The following is a 27,429-nucleotide window of genomic DNA, read 5'->3' as shown; positions in this document are numbered from 1 at the left end:
GGAGGTATGTACCTAGAGAGAGCAATAAAATACTAAAACCTAACAGAACGTGTAGAATGAAGACCTGTTTTTCCATTGGTTACCATGCCGTAGTATCAACAACTACCAAAGGAAGAGTACTGTAAACAAAATTACACGTCAGTAATGGCATACCGCTTGAGATAGAGCAACTGGAAGATACTGAGTTGGGTGTATTTTGGCAGAAATTACTTAATGTAAAGGCCCTCAGTGGAAATTCCCTCCACTTTAACTGTTGTTGGTTAATTCACCTTTGTATCTTTAATTCAGAATACTATTTAGTAGTAAGGGAGTTTTGGAGTGGCAGTTTTTGAGCCATATAATGTGTGATTAAATGAATGGGATTTTCTTATGTAGAACCCTTGGGGAACTTCAGGGTTTAAGATCGCCTTTGTTTGCTGGGTGTAGGCAGCATTGTTATCTACTAATTTGGCCAAAGAACAACGTACACTGAAAAACTACCTAGAAATTGATTTGACTCTGCATGCTTTAGTATCATACACAACATTGCTACCACAGGTTTTGATCCTGCAAGGGGCACCGTACTCCTGACTCCCACAGACTTTGGACGCTCAGCCCATTACTGGATCGACCCATTGTTTATAAAGTTTCTGTGCAACTATTCATGCAAATGAATATTTTTAAAAAGCTGTAAAATGTTTCTTAATGTGAAGAAAGGAGTAATATCGCACTTGTGTTTTCTGTATAGATCCTGAGTAATTTAGGAGATTTCCAGTTTCTTTTCATCGATCTGGCAATCATTTTGGTTGTTGTCTTTACCAGTGAGTATTATGCTGAATTACTTCTGATGTTTTGTTGTATTAGCAATCAGCTGTTTGTTTAACTATGAAAAAAGAGCAAATGTGTGTCTGAAGCACATGCTTTTTAGCATCTTGTTAAATATTCCTACTAACATCAATATGACTTTTGGTTTGATATCTGTAAAGGTACTATCTCAAAAGTATGAGTAAACTATATGATAAATTACACAAGTTTCTGACAGGTGTCCCCCTGCATCTTTCTTCTACAGTTCTGCATGTAGCTATAGTATGGGAGGGAGATGGGGTTATTTAAAAAAATCTGAAGGTAAAAATCCTATTATTTCGTGTTTTCAATCCCATTGGTCATGTAAATGGTCTAAATGTACATTTTTAGTTATGTCTGCCATGAGAGTAAGTATATTCTTGGTTGTCCTTGTTGCAGCCACGGGTCTCTTGTGGCCCTTGTCCTTTTTTCGGTAGATGTTCTCTCGGTCTCTGTGCACTGGGGATAGGTAGGAGAAGGGATTGACCTTCCACCTCCCCCACCTGACACACGCCGGCAGGCAAGAGCACAGGAACCTCCTTCTCTCCTTCTCTTTCTATCCCAAGAGAGAGATGCTACTTATGTCTGTCTCTCCTTAAGGGAATGTAGGAGAAAAGGGTGAACAAAACTGTGGGAATATCCCCAAAACAGTGTACGAATTAGAAAATCTAATGCTAAAGTATTGCACTCAATCGGCGCGAGCTCAGGTATGTGACGTTGTGTCACCACACAGAGTTGATTAGCAGCCATGATGTCATGTATCAGCTCTTGGCAGTGCAGTGAGGCTGAAATTTGGCCAGAAGTGAGTAGGCATTATGTAAAGAGTTAAGACTCTTTTAATCCAAAAGATCATGGTGCGATTACACTTTGTTGTTTACATTTTCACAGATGGATTTTTTTTTTTTTATGCACAAGAGATTACATTCTCACTTGTGCTGTAGGCATATGTATTTATCCACACTTGAAAAGCAAGCAGATAATAATTAGCTCAGGGCATATTAACAGAAGAATTATTGCTCTGGAAATTGAGGTATACTGTCTGACGACACAGACAGGGAACCTGTAATTGCTGCTGATTCTTACAGGTGCCATGAAGATGGGAAGGTCGGTCTACCTCTGCTGTTACTCTGGCTCTGCTGGGTTAGCCAATGGGAGGCTGGTTTTCACCATCTCTGTGGCAGCAGCCTATCGAGATGCTGCCTTGTGCAAACTGATGCACATTACTATGACTCAGAACCACCAAAGCAACTTGGGACAATGCATATCGCAAAATATCGGGACAAATTGCGTTCCGACCTAACATCGGTCAGGACGCAGGACAAACACCTAAATATCGGGACAGTCCCGATTTTATCGGGACGTCTGGTCACCCTACCCAGAGCTCCTAGCGTAGACATAGCCTAACTCCATAAAAGTTAAACAAAATAGTACTTGGAAACGTGCAGATTATAAACTATCCTTGATTTTCTTTCTCCCAATACAGTGAGTTTAAATCCTGCTTGGAAGGAGCTTGTTGCACAAAGGCCACCTTCAGGTCTCATCTCAGGTCAACTTCTCTGCTCAGTTCTGTCTCAGATTATCACCTGCCTTGGTTTTCAAACCATAGGATTTATTTGGGTCAAACAGCAACCCTGGTATGAGCCCTGGACCACCCAGTCAGAGTAAGTTGTACCCGGGTAAATACAGAATATGGTAACACTGATTGGGGGAATGGTTTATAAATAATTGAATGCCCTTTGGTATCTAGGAAATTCCAAGGTGCATTTCACATGGCAACTGGCTAATGTGCAGATTTCCTTGCCATGGAAGGAGAAAAGGCGTCTGATTTCTTGGGTCAAACTACACTGGGATTCTTGCCTTGAGTGGGTCTCAGCTTGCCCTGCCAGCCTCTGTCACAGAACTGGAGGTCTCCCTCTTTCCTGCTGCCTGTCAGACTCATGTGGGGACCAGTAGGGAAAAGTGAGGTCATGTCAGATGATCAGGATATGGTGTGTGGAAGAATTGGCAAAGGGCTGGGGATACTGCAAGGTGAGCAGAGAGTGAGAGATGATTTGCCCTCTTGGGGGAAGAGGAATAATTGTCTCATGCTCAGGAAGTTAGATCAGGACCAGCGGCGTAATGGGCTTCATTTTGTGCGGGTTAGGAGGATTAGTGAAACCCGTGTTATGGGATTGGGATGCTAGAGGAGGGGAAGTACAGAAGAAGTTTCACTGAGCTGCAGTACCACGGTGTACAACACTACGGTATCGTATTCTAAGGGTTGAAAATAATGTACTGGGGGAGTTCTGTGACCTCCTCATAAGGAACGGCTGCAAGGACCACAAGAGAGCATCAGAGATGGACTGTCAATGTTTACGTCACTGTGTGGAGGGTGGAAAGGACGGGAAAGTAATAATGTTTGTATGACAGTCTTGTGTACTAAGATCGAGTCTTAGCAATTACTTCCAGCTGTTAATATTGGTAGAAGTGGGCCTGCACTGGAGCCTTGAATCTGAAGAGCCCTGAACTTCAGAGCAATTTTCAGATCCAAACGTCATGGTTTCTATGCCTATTTCTGCTCCGTATAATGAAATTATGTCATCCTGTTATGAAGCAGCAGCAAACTGGGCTACAGGCCATTATTTATACCCGTCTCGCTTTGTTTGTTTTTCAGTTTGTAAAATTCACTTACTGCAGCCTCTACAGGCAGTAGAACAATAAGTCCTATACAATTCGTATCACTAACTGACACAATGGAAACCCAAAAGAATTCAGAACTCACTGGGCACAAAAGAAACTCCAGTGCATGACCTCAGGCACCACCCAACACAAAGGCCTTTCTGAATTACTTCATTAACTGTAGTAAAATGTCTAAAATATACCCACCATAACCTCTGCAGCAATTTATACTGGAATTATTTTCACAATAAAGACAGGGCTAAAACTTCCTGTAATCCTCTACTTTGACTCCGTGTTGAATGTTCTTCTGTGTTGCAGTGCATGTAACTTAGCAGCAGCCACAAACACCAGTTCCTCCCAACATGAGAATGAGACTCTTCATGATGAGCACAATATCAAAAACTATGAAAACACAACGGTGTTTTTTATCTCCAGCTTTCAGTACCTCATAGTGGCAATTGTCTTTTCTAAAGGGAAGCCCTTTAGGCAGCCTTGCTACAGAAATGGTAAGTCTCTTCTCATTATATACAATTCCTCTGTATTTCTCTAAGTAAGAATTCCAAATGACAATAGGCATATTTTGTTCACTTAGCACATTTGCTTAGGCACATGTTGTGCTGCTTTTGCAGTAACAGATTTGCTGCTGCAAGAATGTGGGGTTCCCCCAAGAGAAGAGGGAGGGGATAGTTTCTCAGGTGAAAATAGATGGGGCAGTATTGTAGAATATTCAAGATTTCCTCTGGGAATTTGGGAAGGTTAATGCAGAAATTCTCACATTCTACAAATTTTAACTTTTTTTTTCTAAAGTAAAATGCATGAAATTTAAATGGTATGCTCTCTCTGGGAAAACAACCTAAATACAGTCATTACCACTGTATTGAATGAGGTTTCTCTATTGACTCAATGATTTTGGTAGCAGAATACTTCTGCATTCCATTGCTGTTTTGTTTAAGACATGGAATAATAACATTTTTCACTTCTTAAATCTGTGGGGACTGTGTGCTTGCTGCATACACTAAATCTGCTTGCTAATATCCTTAAGATAGTTTTGTGTATTTAGAAATCTCACGTGCAGATTTTTTAGATTTAGATTCAGTTGCTTTAATGTTTTTCAGAATTCTGAAAGATTCTGGTCTCATTATGGGCCTCAAAACTTACTTTTTAAAAATGGTCTTTTCTTGGGAGTGCAAAAAAGTGTAATCTAAAACCTGTAACTTTTTGTTGCTAGGGCAGTGGTTGATTTGAACTCCTGTAATTTAGTCATTTTGTATTTATCTAAAATTATATGTATGGTATATATTGTTTTAGAAGGTTAATGGAGGAAAAAAAAATATACACACACACATACACGTATGTGCATGCGCACTAAAGTGAAATGAGGATTATATCCACCATTGCAATGTGGTTTGAGATGTATATTCTGTTGTTGTGAAAGGGGAAAACTTCTTGTAAGTTAAGTGTCACATAAGCTGCATTGTTTTCATAAGGTAATGAGAATTAACCAGATGTTTATGGTGGCTTTTTTGCATATACAATAAAATCATTGCAGTATAATTTTACAGGTGAGAAATCCAAGACTGTTTCATGTAATATGTACTTGTATATGGTCTACCAATGCAAAATACATTTTGTGAACGGTTATTCAGGGGTTATTGTAATAGATATATACGCAGAAGCGAAGCATGACTATGTTTAATGTTGTATTTCTCTTTTTCTTTTTACAGTTCTGTTTGTTATATCTGTGATAGTAATTTATATCTTCACATTATTCATCATGTTGTATCCAGTTGAATCCATTGACAGGGTTCTTGAGGTAAGATTCAACAAGCAGGTATATACACTTCATACCTCATAAAATAAGTTGGCTGGCCTCTCTTCCAGACTAAAGTTCCCATTGACTAGATTGACCCTTTGAAAGCTAGAGTTCAAATTCTACCAGAAGACAAGCCTAATGAAAATCTGGCATATACCTATAGAGTCAAATGAGAGCCAAATATAAATTTAGTCTCACCATTTTTTAATTTTTATTTTAAAAAAAATCCCTTTAGATCTAACTAATGCAGAAGAAGCATGTGTTTAAAACCCTTAACAATTTCTCAGCAAGATACTGTAGAATGAGAGGTGAGACTACCAAATGCACTCTGCAGATAAGCATTATTTGCCCTATCACAAAGAGTTGTGTTTAAGCAATAAAATAGGAGTTAAATTTGAGGTTTACAACCAAGCTTGTTTCAAATTTGCTTTATTTCATATGTACACATTTTATTGTGTGTAATTGTTCAATGCATACAGTGGACATTGGTCACCTGTGACAACTTTGTCTTGCAGCTAGTTTGTGTACCATATGAGTGGCGTATAACAATTCTCATCATCATCATCATCAATGCAATTGTATCCCTCTTGGTGGAGGTAAGTAGCTCAGATTAACAAGTGGTCTTTTCCATGTAGCCTTTTCCTGGGCTACAAGTACATCCTATATAAAATGCTGATGGAGTACAGTTCCGTTTGTACTTCTAATGTATTTTCAGGCAAGGTTAAGGCCACAAAGTTTAAAGTTTCATAATACAGATAATTAATATAATAAGGAATAATTGAGTTAAGCATTGTTATTGAATTCAATGTAATGTACAGCAGCAGTGAACTATGTTGAACACAGACTTCTGACATTGATTTTTTTAGTGTGTGTCACTATCCTTATGTGATAAACTGAGTCACACTTATGATCCTTAACAGCATAAGGGACCATTAGATCCTCTAGTCTTACCTCCTGTATATCACATTAAATTTCACCCAGTTATCCTTGTATTGAGCCCAGTAAATTGGGTTTGACTCAAACATACCTTCCAGAACAGCTTCAATCTCGATTTGAAGAGCTCAAGAGATGGAGAATCCACCACTTCCCTTGATAAATTGTTTCAATGGTTAATTGTCCTGTGTCTAACTTCTACTTTGTGCTCGTCTGGGTTCCATTTCCAGCCATTGGCTCTCGTCTTGCCATTCACTACTAGAGTAAAGTCCTTTCATACCTGGTATTTCCCCCCTGAAGGTGCTTACACACTAATTGTCACCTCTCTTTTTTTGATTAGCTAAACAGATTGTGCTCTTTAAATATCTCATCGTAAAGCATTTTCTTGAATCATCTTTGTGGCTCTTTTCTGCATCATCATCAATTTTTCAACATCGTTTTAAAAATGTGGCCACAGAAATGTATGCCATATTCCAGTATTGGTCTCATCAATGCTGTATACAGAGGTAAAATCACCTCCTTGCTCCTACTTATTGCTCCCTTGTTTATACATCCAAGGATCACATTAGCCCGTTCTTCCACAGTATCACATTGGGAGCTCATGTTCAGCTGTTTGTCCACTAAGACCCCTAAATTCTTTTAGAGTTGCTCTTCACATTTTCACATCTGTTCAATTTGTTCATGACACACCGAGTTTGAGTTAATACCGCATTTGCCCCCTTAGCACCTGCCCCTTGTTTTGTTGGTTTAATACCCTCTCCCCCTCATTGGCTCCAGCTAGTGTCTAAGAGAGATGATTAGCTGCCCGTGAGATGCATGCTGGTCCCATTCATATAGCCCCGTCTGTCATTGGAATATGGCCTAGTCCTCCACAAATCCAAGCCTTCAGCCTCACACCAGTTGCACTGTCTATGGTTCACGTCCAATATTTTATGCCTTCTCTTGCTTTTGGGACTGGAAGGCTCTCCAAGAAGATAACTTGGACGTTCCTCCTCTTCAGCTCCCTTCCAAGGTCCCTGAAGTTTTCTGTAATCTGTGGGATGCCATAGTATTGGAACCAATGTGTATCCCCACCAGTGGAGACTTGCCAGAAGATTTAATAACCCCATCCCTCTTGCATTTCATTTCATATTTTTGCCCTAGGGTGACAGCACACCATCCTGCTCTCCTTGTGTCCTTTGCTAAATTCAGTGTCCACTCTTCATATGGAGTCACTGATGAGGATTGTTTGTCTTCTTGAGACAGGTGAAAAACCTGTCTTCGTAGCTGCTTGCTTCATAACGCAAGGATGCCCATGAGGCATGTCCCTTTTAGCTTTCTGTTCTGTTCCTCTGGAAACAGGTTCCTCTACAGTTGCTTCACTGAGTACCTGATACTGAATGAGTACTTTTAGCTGGGTTGAGTGCCTCCTGGTTTTCTCTCTGCTCTTTGTCATGAATCATCAGCCCATTTCTTTGGTTTCTGTTCTCTCCAGTTCTCCTTTCACAGACTCCTCCCCTTGTCGTGTCTGTGGTAATGATTTCCAAATGTGGTTGTCAAAGAAGTGTTGAAACTTGTGCTTCCAGACCACATATTTTCTCCTATAGTATGGCCCCCAGCTTGCATTCATGCACCAGAGATCTATTTGGTCTTCTGACAGAAAAGTAAACGTAGCATGTCTGAGGCAGGACACAGTTGTTCCCTTGTTGTCCATATTTGCTACCTGGAGTAGAGCTATACCTCCAACAGAAGGAGCCAGACTCCCTCCAAAACTCACCAACTTGCCACTCTTATTTGCCTACCTCAGGAGTTCACCTGGCAACTGACTATATTCTAATCTTCACTGCTCAGCTCTGTCCCCCTTTAACCGGGCGGGGTGAACCTCTCGGACACTTCAAACCCTGGGGCTGTTCAAAGACCACAGGATTGCAGCCACACACAGACCCATCTCACCTAGCCTGGACAGGGGTCCACAGCCCAGCCACGCAACCTTCCTAGAGAACAGACAGACTAGACACACCACTCACCAAGTCCCTCCGCCTCTGAGCACACCATCCGCACCTATGCCCCCCGAAACCCTGACCAGTTTCTAATAACTAACTTTGGTCTGTGATCAGCACTGCTAAATAAATACCCAAAATGTCAGACTAATCAGAATGCAGAACATGATTTGAGAAAAGAATCTTAATTTAAAGCTTCCTTAGAACTTGCAGTGCTTACTGGAGATTCTTAAAATAGTAGTGTCAAAACTTGTTGTTTAAAAAAAAAATTCCTATTTGTGTAAATGCAGTTGTCATAATTATTGCAATTAATGTAAAGCATATATTTGTGCTTTTAAAACCCTCATGGAAGCACTTAAATACTGAAGATGGTTTCTCTCTTAAATACTAATAAAAATAAATTTTGTCAAATGAAAGCTGAGTTTAGTTCTGCACTGAGTTAATTATGCCTACATCACCGTTTCAGATTTTATTTTTATGTGCACACTAACAACAAATGATCATTAGTCTTTTTAATTCTTCCCACTCACTGCAATGTCTCACAGAATATCCTCCTTGACATGATCCTTTGGAAGGTTGTGTTCAGTCGAGACAAACAAGGAGAATATCGCCTCACCATACCCCAGCCACCTCAGGTTGGAGACCACTATTTTGCTGTCAATCATTCAACTGTATGCAGATTAATTTAGTTTTGTACCATGCATTGTGTAGTGGTTTATGGGTGTGTGTTTGTTTTCTGCCTGTATAAACCTGTTTTTAAATAGTGTCTTTATCATATTTCTGTAACTTTACAATTAAAAGGGATTTTAACAGAAGCATCTTTAAATATTATTGTAAACGTGTCCTAAGCAGGTGAGTGTACATTTAGCTTCACTTACAGGACTTGAGAAACAGTGTGAGGCCTCTCTAATTTTTCCATTGACTTGTTTTTTCACTCCAAAATGACACACTTAAAATTTCACATTCAGTGTCACCAATGTTCATTCCAGACACTTAGTAGTAGTCTGCATATCAGCAGATCAGTAGAGTAAGACTAGAAATGTCTTGATTCTCATGAAATCAGGGTTCTTAACTGTGGGTTTGATCCAGCTCCCAATGAAATGAATTAAATTGACTTCAAAAGGTGTTGGAGCATCTTCTGTGTGATCAGTAATTTATGGTACTTACAAACAAAGTGAAACAAAATGACAGACATGGTAAATTACCACTACTTTTTAAGCTGCTGTAGAAGGTGACAGTGTTGGCAGCTCTTCCACCTCAAGAGATAGTCAGCAAACTGCATTTGGTACCAGCCGGAGGCTACTGTCTATGGAAAATGCAATGTAGTAAAACACTGTTGGTTTGGTTATTACCTTTAACGCCTTATAGCTTTTGTCTACCTCTGGGCAGAGAACCTGCACGAGGCCCAGCCATTGCTTCAGTCAAAATTGACCCTGATTTTGAGAACTGCAGTGATGCCTAGGGCTCGTGCTAGCATTCTGCACAGGGTAAATCTAAGCCACGGCGCATAAGAGCAATCACTTGTATCCACCAGAACGGCAGCCATACCCAGTAAACACAGTAGACTGAGAAATGGGAGGAACCAAATATTTTGAGAATGATAGCAGTGTGTTTGTCTATTTATTCCAGTTAGTGGAGTAAAATTTCTAAGGTTCATGTATTGCCTATTTAGTATGAGGGGAGTGAGGAAGACTTTAAAAAAAAATAAAAATAAACATGGCGTGATTTATTCCGACAGGCTAGCAGATTACTTCTAATTCACTGCTTTGCATGCTTTTTAATAGCACACACTGTCAGATAGGCATGGTTAGTTTAAATTGCTTACTGCTTGTTGTTGGTTGGATACCGTTGAACAAATGTGTATATGTGTAAAATATTTAGACTTTTTTTTCCCCCAAAACTTGGGCATCAAACAGACACAGTTACATCACAAAAAGTGTTTTAAGGCCATTACTCCTCGGTAGTCTACTTTGGGAGTTGACTAGTTCCTCTGAAACAGTGCAGTTATAGGCAGTACTATGAACACTTTGAATGTACATGAAAATGATTGCTGGTGCATGAGACCTAGATACTATGATGCAGAATCTTATTTTCGCCTTGCATTTGTACCTTTTAAAATCTCATTGCTGCCACAATGCAAAAGAGGGGGTAGGCGGCCCTATATATAGATTCTGCACCACACTATCTTGATCCTGTGTAATGACAACAATTTCTGAATCCGAAACTAAAACAATTCATAATGAAAGTCAGATTCGTTTCTGATGTCTCATTGTAAAATTTCTGATGTGGTTTTAAAGTATTTTGCTCTTGGCAGCCTAGTTTTCAGATCTGTTAATTTCCCTGTCCCGTCTGCAGGAGCCTTTGGATCGCTGGAGAGGGTGCGTCCTTTCCTCCCTGTTTGGCTGCAGAAAGAAGATTCCAAAAGCCAAGTACATGCACTTAGCTCAGGAACTGTTGGTTGATCCAGAATGGCCACCAAAACCTAGAACAACTACAGAAGCTAAAGATCCAACCCAGGAAAATGGTTCATATCCAATAATCACTGTAACATAACAATGAATCTCAGTGGTATGTTTCTTTAGCAGTATTCAGAGCTATGTAATTTTATGGCTTTATTTAGTATTGCAGCATGCTAAGTGTTCTCCCAGTGCAAACATTTCCAGTTATTTGGTCTCTGAATACAAAGTTCAGAGCTGGACATCGTACAAATTATACATAAAAAACACTGAGCTAGATGACATATAACAGAAGAAACATTTTTTTTACTAAATTTTGAAGCCTCACTTGTCCAAAGTGAGCTGTATTTAAAGGTTTAAACTGCAGGGCAGTTAAATAGGGTCCTTTGAGTATTTGGGGAATGTTGATATTTGGTGGTAATTGTTCCACCCTGTGTTCCAACACCAATGTGAGCGCAGTGTGCTGTCTGACACAGCCTTTTCACAGCAGTACTAGAGACCCACAGAAACCACATGGAAAGGGTTGTCAGTTATTTCTTCTTCACTTTTTATCAGAAAGCATTGTGACTGTAAGATGATCCTGGAGTTTTAGTGTGTATCCCTCCTACTTCACATGGACTAAAAACAGATTTGTACCTAATAGTTCAAGAGTGTTTCCAGCTGAGGGACAGGTAAGAGTTTGGACTTGCAGCTAGTCCTTAAGTCTGACCCTGCAGGTACTGGGAATGCAGTAAAAACCTGTGTGCTCAGTCCCTAGGAGGAAGGAAGCGCATCAGTCTCCTCTTACCCTCCTCTTCAGCTAATCCTGAATTGTCATAGGCTACAGAAGGACAGGTTGTTGGGGTCTTTGAGAAGGGGGATGCTGAAGAACCCAGGCCAAATAATTCTTCCCTTACATCTTACTTTTATTGCATTTAACTGACTGGTGGCTCCATACGCTCTTACTCTGTCCAACAAAGGAATTTGATTACTTTTATCAGACCAGGTTTTATTTGTATCATTTGAGCGATTTTTAACACCTTTGCATCAGCAAGGCCAGAACTACTGCTAGGAGGCAGAAAATGGTTTTCACGTGCCCTTAGCATTAGCAAATACTAATCCTGGGCACCAAGGGCTTATGAATACCAAAGGATTGGTCTACCAGTGTCTTAATTACCATGTAGTTGTGTGCAGCAATGTTAAGATGGAAACAGATGAGCCACAATCCAGGTCCTGTTATAAAATTACTGGGCTGCCTTGGATCTCTCTCTCTCTTTTTTTTTTTTTTTTTAAATCTTTTGCACCCAGTGGTGCCATGAATGCTTAAAGTGTCAGCGCACAGTTTCACCATGAGGTGGTGCCAAAGAGCATTGTACTAAGCCACTTGGAAAATTAAATTGCAAATATGAGACAGCAAGCAGCAGCAACTTCAAAAATATTGGGTTTTAGAAGCCTATCAAAATGGGTAAAAAACCCAAAGCCTTTGGCAACCAAATAAAACAGTAAAACATTGAGGAAAAACTCCTCCAGTCAGTTCTTATTGCTCTTTTGAAAGAATAAAAAGTGCTAAAATTTGGACTGCCTTTTTTAACTACGTGAAATTGACTGATCTAAGCAACTCTGAACTTTGGGCGAGGACACCAGAAATCCAGCTCTGGCCCTTACACGAAAAGTCCTGTGGGATTGTATGTAGGGCTGAATGAAAACTGTGGAAATTACTCCACTCTAGGGAGTGTTTTCCCTCTATAAAATCCAGGGGATAGCTTGTTAAAGTTATCTAGGGAGGGTCTCATTCTCTAGGATTCTTTGCAGCTCAGGCCTATTTCCTTTGTGTTTTTGTATAAGGCGTCGTGTGGTAATATCCTCCTTGCCTCGACGGTGTTGAACATGCCATGCCAACGTTGGAATTAATAATTGGGGCATAAATGGTTTGGAGGGTTCCTCTAGGACTGTGAAGATTAGCAGTTACATTAACAGTTACTCCTCATGAATGAATAGTACGCTTGTGGTGTACTATCCCCTATGACAACTGACAGCTCTCTTCCTGTTTTATTTTGGGAAGGCATTTACCAGCTTTTAATCAGTAGTGCAGACCAGAATTGTCCTTTTCCTGCCTTTTATACTGTTAAACTTCAAACAATATTTGTAACTTTAGAAGAGTGTAAAAACTGGATCACTGCTACTGACGTTGCCACTGTTGAGTCTTTGAAATATCTCATTAGTGTGGAATTTGGGGGGAAAGAATATTGCTAGCTGAGTGAATATTCTTTATATCTCCCCTTTATAGAAAATATTTTACTTTAGTGGAAAGATTCCATGAAGCTATGCATCTTGGACCTTGGAGCTGTGACTTACGACCACATCCTATATTTGTTTAAATGTTAACTTACAGGGGGTTTGAGTTAGTTTAATTCATTTTAACTTGCTTGTTCAGTCAAAAGTGAAGAGAGAAATGTGCACATGGTCTGCATCTTTCAAGTACTATTGCTCAGTGCTCTTCCCACAAACTGCTAATCAGTCTGTCCTCATTCAGATGTTAAAGTCAGTCTTTCATTTGTGATGAGACTATTCCATGTACCAGCCCATTAGAAATACCCAGATAATAAGGAGTAAACTACTTATGGAGCAGTGAGTTTGTTTAAAGAGTATTCTAATATTTTTAATTAGGGCCAAAATTGTCAAGTGTGTCCATGACTTTTGGGTCATGGCTTGTGAAAGTGAGAGCAGGATTTTCACTGGTCCGGAGCACCTGCAGGATTCTTTGACTCCAGATGGAATTGTGGGTCTCAGCACCTCTAAGAGTCCGATGCTATGTTCAAGTTGGGCACCAAAATTAGTGGATGCTTTTGACATCATATGACGGAGCAGCAAGGGTCTTGGACCAAGAGCAGTGAGCTATTGGTAAGAATAACCGATCAGCTGTCTTTTTTTGGGAAAAAATCCTTTAAAATTTTTCTTTTTGTTGCAAGGTTTTGTACTTCCGAGGGTTCAAATACAGCCATGGAAGTAGGCACAGCTCCTACTGAAGTCCCTGGGAATTGCACCTTCTTACCTCAGGACAGGGTTCAGCCCTATTTGCCTGTGTATCACTTTGAAAGGAAGATGTGGTTTGTCAGGTGTACAGAAAGCTAGCAAACTAGATCTGGCCCCAAATTAGCAAGTTCAGTTCATATGTTGAAGTATGTTGGACTTCAGAATTTGTGCTTAAAAGAAACCTTTTTGTAAATTGTTCTTGAAAGCTAATGAATTCAGATGAACAGAACTATTTAGTGGGTCCTACTAAATACTCTTGATGGTCTTTTTTCTTTCTATTATATAATTCAGCCTAACACTGAAGAGTCTGATTCAGATTTTCTTATTAAATTATTTAAGTGTATACAGACCTAAATTTAAATCTGTATATGTCTTTCTTCAGTGTGCTAGGATTTGTAAATATAATTGATATAAATATTATTTATGCACATACTTAAAGGAATGGTCTACCCAGGAAAGCAATTGTTAAATAATAAATGTAACTTTTAAAAAATTTTTAAATAAATAACCAGATCTTTAAAATGTGTATCCCTCAGGGTTGTTTTTAAAGTTCTCCTTCCCTTCAGATATAATTAGTGGTAACTGTAGATTTCAGACATTATGTAACTAAGTCTGCTGTAAAATAGGCTGCAAATAATGCTTGAGTCAAAGTGGCGAAGCCAACCACAAAGCAAAGATTGTTTAGATTCATTTGTAAACTTTAAATTGGGAACTTTTACAATTGCACTTTTATTTTTAAAATGGTCACAGTTTTTTATTCTATTTATTTTATTTCTTGTTCTGTGTTTATGAAGATTGTGCTGAACCAGTTCATCTGAAATTGGTAAATAATCCTCTACTGTATTATGTATATATTATATTAACATTAAACACATGCAGGATGCTTTTTTATGCTGCAAATTTTTTAGTATTTTCCTTGGTCATCACAACATTCAAGATTTAGGAAGTGCTTTAGAATTTCTCCCATGAAATTTTGAATTATAAAATTAGATTTTTGTATGTCTGAGGGAAAGGGGTGGTTTTCTGACAATTTTTAGAGTCCTGAATATGTTAATTTTATACAGTATAGCTTCAGGTTTTTACAGCTATTTTCAATGAATTGCAGCTTGTTTGATAATTTTGAACCAGAAACTACTCTTGGTTTAGGTGATGACTTCCTTGAAACTAACAAAAATAGAAGGCTCGTGATTTTAGCGTTCTCTGGAAGCTCACCTTCCTCTTATTTTTAAAAAGCTAGTTTAAATCAGAAGTGATACTGCATCTTTATATTTAAAAACACGTAATGCTGCTCTAGAATGGTACCCAGTTGTCAAAGAGGCACACATGCATAACTGTACATTACAATTGTAAATAGCCTTGTAAAATCCTTTTTATGATTGAAGCTATTTGAAATAAAAATGTAAATGGACAGCGTGTACTTTCATAGCTTTTGTTACTAGTGTTCAGGAATGTTTCTCTAATTCCCCCGGTCACACATCTCGGGCTCGATTCAGAGCCCATTGAAAAAGAATGACTCCCATTGGCTTCAGTGGGCTTTGTCTCAGCCCCATCTCCATGCACTCCTGCTGAGTAAGGGGCATGTGTGCGCATATACACACACCAGATTAATATCTGGAAACAATGACAGTGACCTTAGTCTTGCATCATGGATTGATGAAGGCCCTGTCGAGGCTGTAGCTTGTACCTTACTAAGGATAGTGATGCATTTCTGCTTCATTATTGAGATCTTCCAGTGCTGCATGCTTGCAGCGTGGTGTGCTGATAGCATTTCTTCTATGGTGACACTTTCATTTCTTGCCAATCTTCTGCCTGCAAACAATGTTCCTGCCACTACCATATCTGTCCTGCTCTGAGTCTGGAAACATCACTTCATGAATGAGGCTGAGACCCTTTCCATACTGCAGAGTGGAAATACATTTAAATATTCCAGGTCAAAGAACTTTGTTTAAGAAAAGTTAAGGTAGAATGTGTTTTGAGAGGGGTCCAGCCGACACCCAAAAGCTTGACAGGTTTTTTAAAAACCCAGGCACAAACCTGGAACCAAAACAATATTTTATGAAACTTTTGCTTTCACCAAGATCCTTATGGACTTAGGTTTTTGTTGCAGGCAGTTCAGGGAGGCAAGGGAATTAAACTGGGGAGACACAGAAAGGACGTAAAAAGTTCCCAGCCTGGATTGCTTAGCCTTAGTCTGGAGCAGAAAGGTGTCCATTCCCTACTGGTGCTGCCACGATTCTAGCTCTGATGCAGCAAAGCCTTGTGATGGAGAAGTGACGGGAACTGGAGGACCTTGTTCCCCAGATCCTTACACTTTGGTAGAAGTACAGGGGATTTCAAAATAAATACATACATAAATCTGAGACTGATGTTCCTTTGGGTCTACTACAAAAGCCTGTATATTCAGTTATGTGTTGGACATGTGACATAACATAAGCAAGACATTCTGCTCCTCTTAGGCGTGTATTTCTGTACCTTATTCGTGATGGGGGGATGGAATAAAGAATTCTGGCTCTACTAAGACTTCTGCTGGGCAGTTGGGGCACATATGCCACACGTTCTGGTGGACCACATCCACACTGACCATAACTGTCCTCCCTCTTTGAATGCAGGTTTCTAAATGTATTCCACTGTGGGAACGCATGCACTGCATGCCCCTGGGGTCAGAGAATTTTTGCAAGCAGTATTTGTTGCTCTGTGCATGTGCCTTTGCCTTCCTTCATGAGTCCTTACATAATTTAAAGAACTCCGGGGCCACCCTCTGCTCCGTGAGAATATATACAACTGCCCTAAAAGGGAAGCATCACAGGCAGCCTTACAAACCTAGACCGGCATCTCAATAATTATTTCACCAGCAGTCTTATGACCCTCCTGGTAAGAGACAAAGAGTACAGACCTCTCGTTTTCCTGCACCTCCCATGCCTACAGCACCGTCTCAATCTTATCCCCTAGTAAAAAGATATTTTGTGACAGGAGCTCAAGAGCTGCAAGCCATTTATGATGCCTCTACGTGCCCCCCCCCCCCCCCTGTACCCTTTGGGGATTGTTTAGCACTCCAGTTCCACAACTGGAGTGTCATAGCAGACAAGTGGGTATTAGATATCCTCTATCCCAGCTATGCGATCGAATTTACTTACCTACCTTCTCCAAAACCCCCATTCTCTCGAGGAATCCCTCTTCCAGTGAGGAACAATAGAGTGCACACCTTTTCAACACCAAGGAAACGCTACATAGTTCTTAGTCCCTAAAAGTTGGGTAGTTGGAGACAGAGATGTATCCTCGATCTCTGTAATCTCAACCACTTTATTCACCAACTGAGATTTCACACGGTTGCTCTGGCATCAATATCCTATCCCTGGAAAAAGACACATAGTTTACAGCTCTTGATATGAAGGTCATGTACTTTCACATGGATATTCACCCCGTCCACAGGCATTTTCTCAGATTCAATGTGGGCCCTGACCACTTTCAATACAGGGTCCTCCCATTCAGCCTCACCACTGCCCCCCAGGGTCTTTACCAAGATCTTTCTGGTAGTAGCAATTCTTTTCAGACAGAATGGCTTTACTGTTTTCCCTTATGTTGATGATTGACTTCTCGTTGGCAAAACATATCTGGAAGCCTATGAGTCAGCCTCATCAATGCTTCAACGACTTTCTTCCCTAGGAGTCAGTGTGGACTTGGAAAAGTGTCCTCACTCCATGCAGACTATAGACTTCATAGGGGCCACTCTAGATTCAGTCATGGCGAGAGTTCCTCTCCCAAGGGACAGGTTTGGCACCAGGAGCACGCTAATAGATAGGGTTAGATCAGGTTATAGGCAATCTTTGAGTTCCAGTCAGAACTTGTTTTCCTTCTGGAGCCAATGGCTTCATGGACTTATGTTATCCCATTCACCAGACTTCACCTACATTGCCTTCAGGCGTAGCTCCAGAGCGTGTATTCACCAGTCAAACACAGCATGAATACCTTGGTAATAATTCCATCCAAAGTAACTTCTTCCTTGGTGTGGTGGAAAGATCCCCATCAGGTATGTGTGGGCGTCCCCTTCCTATTATCCTTGCCAGACAAGATGATCATTAGAGACCCCTCTCTCTTCAGCTGGGCAGCCCACATGGACAACCATACGGTGCAGGGTACTTAGATGTCCCAAGAGACCAGGATGCACATCAACCTTCTGGAACTCCAGGCAGCGTGAGAAGCTTGCAAGGTTTGTCTACCATTCATCCTATCCCACCATGTCCTCATAATGTCAGACAACCTGACAACTGCCTCATAAATCAATAACCAGAGAGGAGTGAGATCAGTCACCCTGTGGAATTGGTGTATCAGGAATTGAAGCATCCTATTGGCAGCTTATTTTCCAGGAACTCGGGATGTGTTAGAGGACACCCGCAGCAGATATGTCCCCATTAGTTACGAGTGGGAGTTGCATGATTCAATAATAAATAACATTTTTGTTCAGTGGGTGACCCCCAATCAGGATCTGTTTGGCTGAACAAACAAGAAGTGCAACATACGTTGCTCCAGAGGAGCTCTTGGACTATGCCCTCAGAGCGATGCTCTTTCTCCCCTCATCAGACCATCTGAGCAATGCCTTTCCTCCCTTACCACTCCTACCTTGGGTCTTACAAAGTCACAACAGGGTACAATTCATCCCCATTTCCCCCCAGTTGGCTCCCAGATCTCCTACAATAGTCATCTCGTTCTCCACTCATCAGCCAGACCTTCCCTGATCTCTTGATCCAGGAGAAGCGCAGGATCAAGCATCCCAACCTCAAAGCGTTTCATCTCATGGCTTGGATTTTTGGATGGGCATCAACATTAGAACATTCCTGATCAGAAGCTGGACAAACCACCCTTAATAATAGCAGAAACGGCTCCGCTAGGAAATGCTATTCAGCCAAATGAAGCATTTTTCCGTCTGGGCACAACAGAAACATCTCCTGAGTCAGCAGATATTCCCCTATTTTGGACTATCTTGTTTCTCTCTCAACAGCTGGGCTATCCCTCGGTTCTATACGAGTCCACCTGGCAGCAATCAGTGCATGCCATCCACCGTCAGGTGATTATTCAATTTTCATTCACTCATTGGCTAGCAGACTCTTAAAGGGCCTAATCAGAATCTTCCTGCCAGTAAGAAAACCTCCTCTTCATTGGGACGTAAGCCTTTTATTTATGGTACTCACTAAGCCTCCTTTTGAGCCGTTAGCTACCTGTTCATGTCTAACTTATCAATGAAACTATCAATGAAAGTTGCATTCCTTGTGGCCATCACCTCAGCCGGAAGGTGGGTGAGCTGGGAGCCCTAGTGGTGGGTGTGCTACACACTATATTTGATAAGGACCAAGTCTCTTTACAACTACATCCAAAGTTCCTCCCCCAAAGTAGTTTCAGAGTTTCACATGAACCAATCAGTCCACGTATCTGTTTTTTCTGAATCTCCATGCATCTGAAGAGCAGCAGAGACTTCATTCTCTCAGTGTGTGACCAGCTTTTACCTTCTATTTGCAAAGAACAAAACAAATTAGAAAATGACCTACATTGTTTCTTGTTATAGCAGAATGAGTCTGAGGTCAAGCTGTATCCTCCCAGGGGATCCTTGAGTTGATTTCAGGCTGTATTCTGTTGTTACTAGTTGCATCTTCCTCCTCATTGTGGGGTGAGAATTCATTCTACAAAAGCAACTGCAATGGCATTGTTTCAGGAAGTGCCCTTACTTGACATTTGCAAATCAGCCCCTTGGCGTTCCATCCATACGTTTGTGAGGCCCGATGCTCTAGTGCAGAACTCCCCACTGACGCTTCCTTTGGGACAGCAGTTCTCCAAACCGCTCTGCTGCCTGCATCTTCACACTCTCTCCCTACTTGAGTACTGTTTGTCAGCCACCCACAGGGGAATGCACATAGGGACCAGCACTCAGAGGAGGTTACTTACCTTATAGTAACTGGCGGTTCTTCAAGATGTGTGGTCCATATCTGTTCTATCCGCCCTCCCCCCCTTTGCTTTGGCTCTTTGCTAGATTTGTCGTAGAAAAAGAACTGGAGAGGCAGTCAGACTGCGCCGCCCTTTATGCCTTTGGTTGGAAGCGCGAGGAAGGCTAGGGCATGGGCAAGGATCAATGGACACTGCTGGCAAGAATTTGCCAACTCCAAGTGTATGGCACGCATGCATACCCACCGTGGAATACTGATATGGACCCCACATCTCCGAGCGCCTCTAGTTACTGTAAGGTAAGTAACCTCTTTTGTCCCAAGGCACATTGCTTGCAAAAGCCCTTTGGGGCGGGGGGGTTGTGTGTTTTGCTGCGCACCCACAAATCCCACTGGAGTAAATGGGAGCTGTGGGTATGGAGAACCTCTGAAAATCAGTCCACTTCTCTTACGTGACTTCACTTTTGGCAGTGAAGTTAAAATAAATTCTGGCCTTTGCCTTTAAAATACCACTCATTTTTGCATAAGTTAAGAGGTGTTATCTTGAGGATGCATTATGCTGTCAGCCTTCCCATGTAAAATGCAGAATCATCTCAGAGTCCTCACTTCTCCGCTAGACGCTTACTGGACGCCTCTAGGCTGCTTTGCCTCTACGGTAAGACTCAAGCACCTGTTTTTACATTCGGCTGGGGGCTGGGTTTAGAATGTGCACAAGCTAGAAATTCACAATAGGTTAGATAACGTGTTATTGAATCTGGTATATTTGATTTTCCAATCATGTGGGTTCAAGTCCTGGTATGTAAACGTGTCAGTTTTACATGTTGTTCATGGATTGAGTTCTGGCATTCTTGTACAATACACTGAGAAATCGTTAGGAACACAGGAATTGCTGCACTAGATCAGACCCAAGATCCAGCTAGCCCATTGTCCTGTCTCTGGTGGTACCCAGCACCGCAGACTTCAGAAGAAGATGCAAGAACCCTGCAGTAGGTGGAAGTGGGGTAATTGCCGCTCAGTAGGGAATGGCTGAAGTCCTGAAGCATGAGGTTTAATACCCCTGACGGAATTTTCAGCATCATTATAACAACTCTGGATATTCTTGTTATCCGTACAAATGTCCGATCCTGTTTTGAATCTTCCGACGTTTTTGGCCTCAATCCGATCCTACTCTGCCTTTGATCCATGAGGACGCTTCGCCTCTCACCCAGTGATGAGATTCCTTAGCAGGCGTTTGTGTGGGATCTTAGGCCCTGGGGGGAGGAGGAGGGTTCTGAATAAATTGCCAGCTGGTTCTCCTTTATCTGCTTCTTTATTGAGACAGTCAAAGAATTCTAGGGTCCAACTGAGAGAGTTTTCTTCTGCAGAAAGTGTGCTGGTTACACCCTATCAGATCAGGAACAGAGACTAGCAAAACACCTGGATGTACGGATCATTTCAAGCAGTTTGCCAGATGCAGACGTAAGGCTTTACTGGTCCATACGTCCCTGAATCTTACAGCCTTTTTAAGCAGATACAACATCTGCTTCCCGTCAGTCCCCTGGAACAGCGACTGTTTTTAATGAACGAGTTTATGTTCCTGTTAGCAGCTCAGCCGCTTCAGAATTCTTGGATAGACCCTCAGGCCTGATGACTTTCGCTTTTTAAATGATCACTTTGCACCAGCAACTCTTCTTCTGTCATCTCCGCCTCTGCGAGCAGCTCAGAGCGGGTCCAGGACAGGAATCTCCCAAACATCCGCTGGGGTGAAACATGATGCCAAGAAATCATTCAGCTTCTTCAAAATGTCCTTCTCTTCCTTAATTGGCCCCTTTTAACCTTGCTAAACCAGTCACCCCATCTTTCGCAGGCCTCCTGCTTCTTATATACTTGAGTCTTTTGTGGTTTGTTTTTACACTTTTAGCTATTTGCTCTTCTAAATTCATTTTGGGCCTCCTAATTTCCCTTTTACTTAATGCCTGCTGTACTTATGCTCCTATTTATTGGCTTCACAAGAGTCAGATTTCCAAATTTTGAAGGATTTCTTTCTGGCTTGATTAGACTCTCAAACCTTGCCATTTAACCATAACGATTCATTAGTTGCCTTCCTAATTCTCTCTGTGTTCAGCGATGTGTGTGTCTTCTGAGATTCTATTATTATTTGGCAGGGGGGGTTAAGTATATTCCATGCCGCTTCTAAGGATTTTACTTCCTTTACTTGTAGCATTAGGGCCTTTTTGATGAATCTCATTGTATTGAAATCTCCTTTTCTGAAGTTTAGTACCACTGGTACCTTACCTCCCCCTTGGATGTTGAGTCTAATTATATTATGGTCACTATTACTTAATGGCTCAGCTCCTGTTACTTCTTGAATTAGCTCCTATATATTACTTACGGCTAAGTCAAGAATATCCTTTCTTGTGTGTTCCAAGAAGCAATCATTTGAAGTGTTGAAAAATTGCTTCTCTCTACTTTGTGCTGTTGTACCATTTGATCAGTTTATAGGTGGGGTGTTGAAGTCCTCCATTATCATCATTATCATCCTCCATTTTGCTGCCTCTTTGATCTCTCTCAACAGTTAAACTCTTACCCAGGTATGACAGGACCTAAAACCCTATTGTGCGTCTGCTAATACATACAATTTCAAAGCTAATTTCCAAATGTTAGGTGACCTACAACTGGGAGAGAAATTTCATATAACCGTATAGATCTCGAGGATGGCTTACGCTGAGCTGTTTGGCCATATCTGTAAGAGTGCTTGTTTTGCATGATGATGATAAAACATTAAATATTTTAATCTTCAAAGAAGAGCATACTTCAAAGAGTTTTAAAATATTAAAAATGATCACAAAATATTGATCTATTATATGCTTTTATTGTGGCTAATACAAATATGAAAAATTAAAGATGATAAATCTTCAGTACTCTGAATTTAGAGATGAGCACCAGGATTGCCATCTGTCTGGCTTTTACCCAGACAGTCTGGTTTTTGGCTTCTGTATCCCGGTGCTAATTGCCAGATGCCTGATTTTTGAGTGGAAAGTCTGGTCGAAAAAGGGACCTGGCAGTGTCCGGTCAGATGTACTGTCCGGGCCCCCACGGTCCAGTTACCGCGGGGCAGGGAGAGGTGCCCAGTCATTAACCCGCGCCAGCCCCTGCCCAGCCGGGACCACCTCCTACCTGCAGGCAGACTCCTTGTCAGGCTGCAGCAGCTCCCATCCCAGCCCCAGAGTGGAGGGAGCCCAGCTGGTGGGGGGAGGGAAGTGGAGACGATCCAGCGAGTGATTGGGGTGGGGAAGAATGAGTGACAGGGGTGGGGCCTTGGGGGAAGAGGCAGCACAACAGTGGGGCCTTGGCGGGAAGAGGCTGAGAAAGGGCACGGTCTGGGGGAAGATGCAGAGAAGGGGTGTGGCCAGGGGGAAGAGGTGGAGTACGGGGAGGGTCTTGGAAGTGGCGGGGCCACGGGGGGTCCGGTTATCAGCAATTAGAAAGGTGGTAACCCTAGTGAGTACCATCTAAATGCCCATAATCAAATAAAACCATAGAGTTTGGGGAGTTTTCATCATAATCCAGTACATTTTTAGGTTTTTGCTACAGTCATTCACACAATAAATTTTATGATTAGTACCAAATTGTTACAAATATGTAAAATGGAAACTGGATTCTCTGGTACTAATTTATAACTGCTCATATTCCAGGCACTTCAGCAAGGATGTTGGTTTTTCGTTTAGCTGTAATCATCCATCTTTTCCTTCAGCTGAATGCATCTGTTTGCCCTGAGAAATGCGAGTGTATTCTGAAAGATGCCATCCGTTGCTCTGGTTCCAGTATCAAAGACCTAGCATCGTTAGGTCTGCCTACCAACATGACACAAATTCTGATAACAAATACTAACGCAACCGACTTGAAGGACAAAGTCTTTTCGGGAATGACAGTGCTCCAGCGTCTCATTCTGTCTTCAAACCAGCTTTCCCTCATTTTGCCAGGAGCTTTTAAAGGCTTAGTAAAGCTAAAGACCCTCAAACTGTTTGACAACAAGTTGACTCAGCTTCCCACGGGAGTGTTCGATGAAGTGGTGGCCCTTCAGCAGTTGATCCTTGAAAAGAATTTGCTGAAGGATATTGAGCCCAGGCTGTTTGACAAACTAGTCAACTTGCAGGAGCTCTTTTTGAACAAAAACCATCTGACAGAGCTTCCTGATGGAGTACTAAGAAACCTCGCCAAGCTTAAACTACTGAACTTATCCAGAAACTATTTGGCAGCCTTGCCTAGAAATATATTTAGCACATTAACCAAACTTGAGAAGCTCTCTCTGTATATGAATAGGCTCAGTTCAATAGACTCTGGTGTGTTTGATAACCTGAGAGAGCTGCAGGAGCTTCGTCTGCGTTCAAATGACATTCAGTCCATTGCCCCGGATGCATTTCGCAATCTCCTTAAACTAAATAGTTTAACGCTCTCTCGAAATAAACTGCAGCTGTTGCCTCATGGGCTCTTTCTGCATTTGCACAATTTGACTGAATTGACCTTGTATGGGAATCCACTGGGATCCCTTCCAGAAATATTGTTTGGAGAAATTAGGACTCTCCGGAGTCTGTGGGTATATGACACCAAACTCTCAACTCTGCCAGATTTTGTGTTTGGTAATTTGACAAATTTAGAGCTACTTGTGCTGACTTTCAATCCCGAGTTAAGTGTTCTCCCAAGGAACGTGTTCAGTGGTCTAAATGAACTTCTGAGTTTGTCTTTGCATACAAATAATCTCTCTAGTCTCCCGGAGGGCATCTTCCAGGGTCTGCAGAAACTTCAGGAGATTTCCCTTTTCAATAACAGGATTGAGGTTCTTCCTAAAAACCTCTTTTATAATCTCAATAATCTCCAGGCAATTTACCTAAATTGTACCAGCCTGCAGTCTCTTCCTGGAGACTTCTTTACCTCGTTACCCAAGCTGCAAGAGGTCGTGCTTGACAACAATCCTTGGAAATGTGATTGTCAAATCGCTGAATTCAAAGGGTGGCTCCAGAGGAATTTAGACATAGTAAAAAATGTCACGTCTCTAACTTGTGACAGTCCCATAGCATTAAGGAATATTTCTCTCTTGTCTCTACCAGATGATCATTTTCACTGCCCCTCTACCACAGTCCTTCCACACCACACATCTGAGAGCTCCACTCGTTCCCACACAGCATCTTTTCTTGTCACTGAACACTTGCCTTTCACTTGGAAGACCCCCACAGCTCCTGTGCCCGTGATACATACGAACACCCCCTTGCTGCCTCCGTCTGCAACTCCATATTTTATTGATTCCATCACTGAAGACGTTGAGCCGTCTGAATTTCACCCCACAGAAATTCCAAGCCAAATTCCCACTGGCATAATGAGAGAAATCAACGGAGTAAGAGAAATTGTCTCAACCACTGCCGCACCGGTCAGTGGATCACAAGACCGTCTAAGTGCGCGGCCATTTTTTAAATGTAACGTTCCATATAGTCAAATATTTTTGTATCTCTATGTTTTGGCTCTAACAGTCCAAGTTTTAACTGTTGTGACCACTTTCTATGTGGTGTATGAAGTCAGGCAGCTTGTGCACTGTAGCAATAGCCCTGCTCAATCGGTTGTACTGGTGAGGATTTTACACAGGGTTAGGAATGCAGATTAGGAGCTCGGCACTAATGTAACATAGAGGATTAGTTGCATTACTGGGCACAGGCCTCGTATTTCGGACATTACAGATCTTGCATAGCGAGCACTGTAAACAGAAGACCGTGTTTGTCTCTCAGCTGCACAGCATTGTATATTGAAAATGTACTTGATCTGCTGTGTATTTTATAGCATTTACCTGTAATAACAACCCCAGCTTCAGCCAGTTTTCTAACTTTCGAAGTGCCGATAAGCAGTGGCAAACAAACTAGTTGTAGAGATTATGTATAGCGTTTGGCCATCATGCTTAACTACTAATACTGCTGTAGAGAAACAGACTAATGTAATCATAAGGATTTTTCAATTTGTGCATTTTGAATAGCTTTTGGTTTCAGCTGTTTGAAGGATAATTCTGTACCTCAATTATATGTATTGTTTTGTTAGTTTTAAAAGAGAGGCTCCAGATCAAACAGAAGTTATGGGCTTGAAGTAGGAATGGCTGGGTGAGGTTCTTGACCTGTGTGATGCAGACGTGCTGGAAGTTGGGTGATGGGGATGCGGCAGCACCTCATGGCTTGCAGAAATAATAGCAATTAATGTGTGGTTTCCATCACAGACAGTTTGGTTCAATGGCGCTCAGCACCCCCACTATACAATTGTTCCCCCAGCCCTGGCAGGAGGTCAGACTAGATTATCATAATGGCCCTGCCTGGCCTTCAAATTGTGTGTGTTTGGAAAGGACTAAACTGCACTGTTAGAAAATCTGTCTTGCAAATGGCACCTTGGATTATTGGTGTTCATCGCTTCTACGGGGTGTTCACTTTTTGGACATTAATCTGCTTGGACAATGGAAAATAAACGAGTCACTTTCCTTTGTTTCTAGTCGGTTTTATTTTCTAGTGATCTGCATTTGCACCCCACTGCAGTGTCGAAGAACACAATAGATCCATCTAGCCCAGTGTCCTGTCTTCCGACAGTGGCCAGTGCCAGGTGCCCCAGAGGGAAAGAACAGAACAAGGCAATTTATTGTCACTCAGTCCTAGCTTCTGGCAATCAGAGGCTTAGGGACACCCAGACATGGGGTTGCATCCCTGCCCATCCTGGCTAATAGCCATTGATGAACTTCCATGAACTTATCTAGTTGTTTTTTGAACCCAGTTATACTTTTGGCCTTCACAACATCCCCTGGCAAGGAATTCCACAGGTTGACTGCGTTGTGTGAAGAAACACTTCCTTTTGTTTGTTTTAAACCTGCTGCCTATTAATTTCATTAAGTGGCCTCTGGTTCTTGTGTTATGAGAAGGGGTAAATAACTCTTTCTTCACACCATTCACAATTTTATAGACCTCTATCATAGCCCTCCTTAGTCATCCCTTTTTTAAGATGAATAGTCCCAGTCCTTTTAATATCTCCTTGTATGGAAGATACCCCGATCCCTTTTGTTGCCCTTCTCTGTACCTTTTCCAATTCTAATATATCTTTTTGGAGATGGGGCAGCCAGAACTGCACATAGTATTCAAGGTGTGGGTGTCCCATGGATGGCTATAGTAGCATTGATATTTTCTGTCTAATCTCTCTCTTTTCAAATGGTTCCTAACATTCTGTTCGCTTTTTTGACTGCTGCTGCACATTAAGCAGATGTTTTTGGAGAACTATCCACGATGACTCCAAGATCTCTTTCTTGAGTGGTAACAGCTAATTGAGACCCCATCATTGTGTATGTATAGTTGGGATTATGTTTTCTAATGTGCATTACTTTGCATTTAGCAGCATTGAATTTCATCTACCATTTTGTTGCCCAGTCACCCAGTTTAGTGAGATCCTTTTGTAGCTCTTCACGGTCAGCTTTGGACTTAACTCTCATGAGTAATTTTGTGTCATCTGCAAATTTTGCCACCTCACTGTTTACTCCATTTTCGAGATCATTTATTAATATGTTGATCGGCACTGGTCCCAGTTCAGATCCTTGGGGGACCCTGCTATTTACCTCTCTCCATTGTGAAAACTGACCATTTCTTCCTACCCTTTGTTTCCTATCTTTTAACCAGTTACTGATCCACTAGAGGATCTTCCCTCTTATCCCAAGACTGCTTACTTTGCTTAAGAGCCTTTCGTGAGTGACCTTGTCATAGACTTTCTGAAAATTCAAGTAAACTATATCCATTGGATCCCCCTTGTCCACATTCGTTGATGCCCTCAAAGAATTGTAA

The 27,429-nt window shown here is 41.5% G+C and overlaps 2 protein-coding genes across 3 annotated transcripts in view; both read left to right on the top strand.

Moving 5' to 3' along the window:
• ATP13A3 (ATPase 13A3) overlaps nt 1–15,083 on the top strand; it is a 70,827-nt gene extending 55,744 nt beyond the window's left edge. The window contains exons 27-34 of one of the 2 annotated variants that reach the window (XM_034780651.1): nt 728–800; nt 2,306–2,483; nt 3,799–3,986; nt 5,205–5,293; nt 5,809–5,889; nt 8,751–8,840; nt 10,561–10,773; nt 12,928–15,083. In XM_034780651.1, coding sequence (XP_034636542.1) covers nt 728–800; nt 2,306–2,483; nt 3,799–3,986; nt 5,205–5,293; nt 5,809–5,889; nt 8,751–8,840; nt 10,561–10,758 — 897 coding nt within the window. In that variant the 3' untranslated portion in view covers nt 10,759–10,773; nt 12,928–15,083. Of the gene's footprint in view, nt 1–727; nt 801–2,305; nt 2,484–3,798; nt 3,987–5,204; nt 5,294–5,808; nt 5,890–8,750; nt 8,841–10,560 lie in introns of both variants that reach the window. The other variant, XM_034780652.1, reaches the window with a different exon arrangement.
• A 5,135-nt stretch (nt 15,084–20,218) lies between these two features.
• On the top strand, nt 20,219–26,081 carry GP5 (glycoprotein V platelet). The gene is made up of 2 exons (XM_034780654.1): nt 20,219–20,258; nt 23,278–26,081. Exon 2 carries the CDS (start codon nt 23,292–23,294, stop codon nt 25,236–25,238), a length of 1,947 nt encoding a protein of 648 aa, XP_034636545.1. The 5' UTR covers nt 20,219–20,258; nt 23,278–23,291; the 3' UTR covers nt 25,239–26,081.
• The last annotated feature ends 1,348 nt before the right edge of the window (nt 26,082–27,429 follow it).

The sequence above is a fragment of the Trachemys scripta genome, chromosome 9 (genome assembly GCF_013100865.1).
Source record: "Trachemys scripta elegans isolate TJP31775 chromosome 9, CAS_Tse_1.0, whole genome shotgun sequence".
Classification (NCBI taxonomy): domain Eukaryota; kingdom Metazoa; phylum Chordata; order Testudines; family Emydidae; genus Trachemys; species Trachemys scripta.
Note: the sequence above shows the minus strand (reverse complement) of the source record. Positions and strands in the feature narration are given on the sequence as shown.

Bases quoted from the DNA above. Each gene is read 5' to 3' on its own strand.
- GP5 (XM_034780654.1), top strand. From the start codon at position 23,292: ATGTTGGTTTTTCGTTTAGCTGTAATCATCCATCTTTTCCTTCAGCTG.